Below are 6770 nucleotides of genomic sequence, written 5' to 3' on the forward strand. Positions count from 1 at the left end.
TGTAATTAAAAAGATTATAATCTTATTTTGATTTATTAAAAAAATTGTTGTATAGATATATATATAAAGATAAAATTTTGTGTAAAAATTAACTTTAAAAATATTTCACAAATAAAACTATCGCTGAAACATAGGCTTGAGTTGAGAATAACCTGCGCGCAGCTATCGATCTAAAAACAAATTTCTATATAAACAGAAATAAAGAATTCAGCTACAAATATATTGTATATAGTACTATATATATAGTACTATTTTTATTCTTTATTATTTTTCTTGTAGATAATCGAATGCTGTTGAACTTATACATCCGATTTCATGAAAATTGTAACGAATGTTTTTGTATTTCCGAAATGATTGGATAAAATAAAAAATACTCTTAGAATTTCGTTTCAAAAAGGACAAAATGTACGCGCATACACATATATACCTATATACATATATGTATATATATATTCTGACATAGCTATAGTAAAATCGATTAAGAAGACTTATACGTGAAAAAATTGGATATCAAACTTCAGTTATGTCACGCACAATTGCAAACTTTGATTCTTGCAAAATAACGAATACTAAAACCTTCGAAAAATTTATTTGGCTTAAATTACCAAGTAAAATACATTTAACGTAATGTGAAAAAAAATTTACATTTTTGATCGTTTAAGTTCAAAAATATCACAATTGAAGAATATAAAAAATTGCATTTGTTTAAGTTTCTGCGTGAAAATAATTCAGCACTTAAACTAGTATTTTACAAATTATACATTCAATTATGTATACGATGCAATTTTCTTTGGCACTATAATCTGCAGCAGCTGCTTGCAGTTCTATTTTTATTAATCGAGCAAGTTGTTTGAGCTTAAATTATTCAAATTAACATATATAATAAGAGTAAAACCTCAAGCTCGACGAACAACGACTCGATTTCGAAAACGACTTGGCACCCTTGGAAAATAGTTATTTAGTACCAAGTACACAAGTAGAGTGTGGTCTAACCAGTTTGTTTGCCAGACTCAGACCTGGTCAATTCTCGAGGGACTGATTTGTCAGTGGTGAAGGTGGTTTTCCGGTTTTCTCACTATGACCACATCGAAATATTGTATTCACTTTACAACGTTTGTAAAGTTGACACTATAGAGCTATTTGGGTAATGGGAAAGATGGTACTGTCTTTAAAATAAAGATTATTGACTCTTCTTCTGAATAAGAATATTAGAATCAAAACAAGAATTAATATTGTCTTGAAAATCAAAATAAGAATATTGTCTTGAAAATAGGAGATAAAGATTATTCATTTTCAATGACGTCCCAATCGCAAAAAAAAAGGAAATAAATGTCAATTCTCCGCTTAATGTTAATTTAGATAATATAACTGCATTTTTATATAATTACATTTATAAATAAATCTCATTTTAATCTCAATAATTATTGCTCTCAGAAATATGTGAGATTTTATGTAAAAATTTTACTACTTTTGTAGGAATTAATACATTAATGCTGTGTTTATCTATCCGCTAAAACGAGATAATAACTCCATTATACCGCATTGTATTAAATATTAAAAAGTCTTTTTTGATATGTACCGCCAAGCTATAAAAGAGCTTTTATCTATGTAGTAATAGAATTTCGGTAATTCCATTAAAAGTTAATTTGAGAGAGCCAGCAGTAAAAAGCCGCTTTGCATAGTAAAGTAGAATACATATGTTGCTGTATACATATCATTTTAACAACTAACAAATTCAAAACTTTGAAAACTTGAAGTGGTAGAAAATATAGGTAGCTTAATATTTTGTTGTTTACGTTACGCAATGACATAAGTATCTATTTCATTTAGTATAATTAAGAAATTATTCTGTCTTAAGTAAATTTAATTAAATCTTGGAATATTATGAAATTAAGTAATTTAATCTCTTTGTTTCTTCCTCTCCGTCTCTGCATTTGCATACAAGTATGTAATAAATTAATTATTTTAACTTGAATATCACATGTATGTACAACACACACACACAAAATATATATATATATATATATATATATATATATATATATATGAATAAATCTAATGATACAATATTCCAATTAATATACAATATAAGTTTCAATATATCTCATTTAAAAAATATTAATTAAACTATAGAAATTAAATATAATTATAAATGTAAAGCAATTTCTTGATACTCGATTTATAGTGCACAATAATAGATTTCAAAAAAGTTTGCGTGCAAATAAGAAAAGTATCACGATTATTGCATAGTAATTGAGAATTGAATCGCAATTCAAAACGGCGCAGCGTCAGCCGCTAGCGATATTTTATGACTTCACTCTCTGCACTGCGTAAAATATTTCATTACGCGGCCTTAGCTATATCAAACGCAAGGCACATCGATGAAATGACCGAGACGGATTAAACGAGGGCGTGTTTTGGCTTTGTGCTCTGCGACGCGACGTAGAGCGATACAGTAGCAATTTGTGCCGCAAAAATAAATCTATTGCACAATCGTATATATGTACAAACACACGTAACAATTGGCTACTTATATTGATTACAATTATTATATAATATTATATTATAGGAGAAACACTCGCGCGATAAAGCTTCAGTTATCGAAATTAAACGCTACTATACGTAACATGAAATGTAGAGATATTATGTAAGATAAATAATCCAGACTTATATGCGGCCTGAATTTATCTCAATTACTTCATTTTTATTTTGCTTTTATTTATTTCTCTCCTCCCCTCTCCCTTCCCCCCTCCTCGCCTCCATCTCATCCTCCGTTTATAGCATAATAAAGGAATATATACTCGTATACATATATATAGTTTTAAAAACTAAGAAATCATTATTTATATTTAGTGAAAGGGCGTAAAGAAAAAATTGCTCGACAATTTTGTCAACGATTATTAACAAATTTTAGATGTTATATTCCTTACCTTTTTAAAAATCGATGAAAATATTAATTTTCAAATCACAAAGAATTCCTTATTCCTATATATATTTTATATTATAGTAACTCGTTCTTAAGCTATTGTTCAAGGTAGGATTGTTTAAAATTTAATTATTTGAAAGTTTAATATTTTTTCCTTCTTTTGATAAATTTATTCGGTTCCCGACCACCGACCCAGTTGTTCACTGACCCTAAAAAAGACAGCAGGGTTATCAACTCCACAAAATCGAATCTATTTGAACCTCTTTCAGGTTTGAAACTCTCACCATTGAAGACAGGTTGATAGTTAGAAAGTTACCAACGCCATTTTGTTTCCCTAGCCATTTTCTTTGGACGCTCGATAGAGGTCGTCGCAGAGGGAAGTGTGGCGTGAGAGAAAAAAGCCGGAGAACCGAGAGCAGCGCGCGTCTTCACACTTTACGGTCTTCAGTATATACGTATATTGCGTATATCCGGGAGAACATAACCTCGAAGAGAGAAAGAGAGAGAGAGAGAGGAGACAGATAACCCACTATCTACCTACGGATGAACTGTCAATTTCGGTGTGCAGAGGGGCGTGTTTTGCGATCGTGAGGACAGGCCAAGGAAATTCGTGTAGACTGACCAGAGTCCGCGAATTTCCGTGAGCACTGGCGGCGTACACGTTACACGATCGCTCGAACGGCAGAGTATCGTTTAATAAAATTTAATCAACGACCGCGCCCGTCGAGCCCGCGTGTCCCGCGTTCACCTCGAGTTCTCTTCGAGCGTACGCTGATTCATCATCGCTGGCTTCGATAGTATTCAACGTCCCACGCCAATCGTCTTGAAACATCCTCTTTTACTAAGAGCAATCGCGAAATGACGGAGGTCTACAACTTGGGTGTCGATGCCATCAGCTGTCACGCGTGGAACAGAGATAAAACTGGTACGGAAAAACTGGTATTGTCCTCCCTCTAATAGATATCCCCTTCCTCTCTAATAGATTCCTCTCTCTCTAGGTAGTAGTTACTAGTTAGATTGTATTAGTGGATACGATAATCAAGCCGTTTTCACAGAGGTTGCCGTATGCCCAAACAACAATGAGATCCAAGTGCACAAACGTACTTCATCCGGATGGAAGTTACTCGAGACCTTGGAGGAACATCACATGGCTGTCATGGGAATCGACTGGGCGCCGAAAACCAATCGCATAGTCACCTGTTCCGCAGACAAGAATGCCTATGTATGGACTCAGAAAGAAGATGGCAAGTGGGATCCCGCTTGGGTACTTTTGCGAATAAATCGAGCCGCTACTTGTGTAAAATGGTCTCCTTTAGGTATATACATATACCCTCTATGCGCGTCCGAAAGAATTTACTCCAAATTTGTTATAGCTCTGTACAAAGACTGTCATTACAGAAAATAAATTTGCCGTGGGTTCCGGAGGACGAGTTATAGCTGTTTGTTACTTTGTATCAGAGAATAATTGGTGGTTATGTAAACACATTAAGCGTCCATTAAGGTCTACGGTAACTACCGTTGATTGGCATCCCAACAATAAGGTTCTGGTCGCGGGATCGACGGACTACAAAGTCCGTGTCTTCAGTGCATTTATCAGTGATATGGAGGATGCTCCTGGTACTAGTCCTTGGGGACAGAGTAATACCTTAGGAACATTATTAGCTGAGTTTCCTAATACACCCAATGGAGGTAAAACCGTCATCTTTTATTCTATTACATTTTAATTATTTTTGTATTCACATTTGAAATATATGAAATATATTGTATAATAAATACATATATATTCTGTCTATATTATAAAGAATTACATTTTAATTGTTGCTTTTGTAGGTGGCTGGATACATTCAGTATCATTTAGTCCATGTGGCAATAAAATCTGTTGGGTGGCGCACAACTCGTCCGTATGTGTTGCTGATGCTACTAAAGGAAATGCAGTCATGAGATTATATACAGAGCATTTACCGTTTTTAAGCTGCATTTGGATAGGTTCTAATAACATTGTTGCTGCTGTAAGCGATTCTTAAGAGATTATCTTTGAGATTATTCGATAATAATATTTATTGCACTAATTGGTAACTCTCTCTCCTTTATTTCTCATAGGGGCATAGCTGTATGCCAATGTTATATTCCGTAGATGACAACGGACAAATATATTTTGTTTCAAAGTTGGACAACACGCAAAAAAAGGAGATTGCCGGATTATCTGCTATGCGAAAATTCCAATCGTTAGATCGACAAGCGAGAAACGAGACGAATGATAATGCTTTGGATAGCGTGCATCAAAACACAATCAACTGCGTTCGCCGAGTATCCGATTATGAATTTAGCACAAGCAGTTTAGACGGACAACTTGTAGTTTGGGACTTGAAGGTAATTTGTATCATGCATATTTTAATATTTTATAAATGTTAACAATACAATTTTTTTTTCTAATCGATCTTTGTCTTTATCAAGCTTCTAGAGAATTCCATTGCTGGTCTCAAGATAGCGTAAGCATGAAACTTTTTTTATATTGCAAAGATCAGAGATATTACATCCAATACAACGATGTATAAATGTTAAAATGAATACTATACAATTTCTCATTAATTAATAGCCTTATTAAATTTCCCACGTCATATCGCGATTCCTATCCTCTTGAAAAAAGATAAGTGTCGTTTACTACTTATTGCGGTACGTAGGTGATCCGATAACGCAAATTCTGTAAGAAGGTAATATTGGCTATGACGTCATCAATAGATACAAGGTGTCGGAAAAATGCGAATCAATGGCTGCAGAATGTCTTTATCACACACATTTATATATGGTACTTGTGTACTATTGTACCAATCTAATATCATGGAAAATATCAATTCTTGAGAGATAAATCAAGTACTTAAGAGTAGTTCTTAATGAATAAAGCATGTGATGAAGCCTAGAAAAATAGAAAATCGATAAATTAATACCATATTCTATTTTTACCAGAAGAATAATAATATCGCATAAAACGAAAAAAAATCTTTAGCCATATCGAAAATTGAGTTTTAGCTTTTTTATATTCCGCGTTAACATGAACGTTCCCATTTTGTATAAAAATTTTAAAGATACGACACTCAATTCCAAAATCTACTATTGTGATTTATGAGATAAGTGTAGCGATTGAAGGGCAAGTGAATCCGCCATCGGCAGATAAGGCGTAAGTAGCTGTCGCACGCGTCGCACGTCGCACGCGCCAGGAAGGCGGCCGATAAGTGAGGGTGGGGAAGTGGCAACCGGATAAGTTGAGCAACGCGACAGCAACGCGAATATCGATTCGGTCTCGCGCAGTCTCGCGCAAACCACCCTTACGTGTGCAACGGCAGCGGTGCGCTCGAGACCTCGAGAGTCGAGTTTCGCTTTTGCCATGCCCGCAATGCCATTGCTATTGCCCGCCGTCACGTAAACAGAGACGTACAGTAATATATCGCTGATATACGAAGCATTACGAGGCAATACGAAATAGCTCGGCTCGGCATCGTCAATGTCAGCCGTGCTGGCGGTGCTGGCGGTGCTGGCCGTGCATCGCCGGATATCCCGCGAATTACGTGCCGATCGCGATTATTGATTCTTCGTCGAGTAACTTGTGCTTTTATTTTCCTTCCTTTTTCGCTTCTTTTTCCAAAGCCGAGATGGAAGGATTATGTAGGATCATCGCTATAACGCGCGCTGAGAAAAAAATTACGTAAATTTTACGGGCGCGCGCGCGCACGCGCGCGCGCACGCACGCACGCACGCAGGCTATCGTCATCATCATCCCTTCGCTTCGTATGCGCGCTATCATCCCCCTGAAAGCTACTGAAAGCGCGTCGCCGCCGCCGCTGCCACC

General features: G+C 35.6%; 2 protein-coding genes across 2 annotated transcripts in view; both read left to right on the top strand.

Moving 5' to 3' along the window:
- Positions 1 to 3242, top strand: part of LOC108748050 (alpha-2B adrenergic receptor) — a 176239-nt gene extending 172997 nt beyond the window's left edge. The window contains exon 4 of the mRNA XM_018486033.1: positions 3196 to 3242. Coding sequence (XP_018341535.1) covers positions 3196 to 3227 — 32 coding nt within the window. The 3' untranslated portion in view covers positions 3228 to 3242. The remainder of the gene's footprint in view (positions 1 to 3195) is intronic.
- An 86-nt stretch (positions 3243 to 3328) lies between these two features.
- On the top strand, positions 3329 to 5509 carry LOC108748051 (actin-related protein 2/3 complex subunit 1A). The gene is made up of 6 exons (XM_018486034.1): positions 3329 to 3851; positions 3982 to 4242; positions 4325 to 4615; positions 4757 to 4935; positions 5027 to 5296; positions 5381 to 5509. The coding sequence occupies exons 1-6, from the start codon at positions 3785 to 3787 to the stop codon at positions 5417 to 5419; spliced, it is 1107 nt and encodes a 368-aa protein (XP_018341536.1). The 5' UTR covers positions 3329 to 3784; the 3' UTR covers positions 5420 to 5509.
- Positions 5510 to 6770: the final 1261 nt, after the last annotated feature.

Source organism: Trachymyrmex septentrionalis, unplaced genomic scaffold (genome assembly GCF_001594115.1).
Source record: "Trachymyrmex septentrionalis isolate Tsep2-gDNA-1 unplaced genomic scaffold, Tsep1.0 scaffold21, whole genome shotgun sequence".
NCBI classification, from domain to species: domain Eukaryota; kingdom Metazoa; phylum Arthropoda; class Insecta; order Hymenoptera; family Formicidae; genus Trachymyrmex; species Trachymyrmex septentrionalis.

Bases quoted from the DNA above. Each gene is read 5' to 3' on its own strand.
- LOC108748051 (XM_018486034.1), top strand. From the start codon at position 3,785: ATGACGGAGGTCTACAACTTGGGTGTCGATGCCATCAGCTGTCACGCG. The intron at 4,616-4,756 runs GTAAAACCGTCA...TTGCTTTTGTAG, and splicing joins TCCTAATACACCCAATGGAG to GTGGCTGGATACATTCAGTA. The intron at 4,936-5,026 runs GTAAGCGATTCT...TATTTCTCATAG, and splicing joins CTAATAACATTGTTGCTGCT to GGGCATAGCTGTATGCCAAT.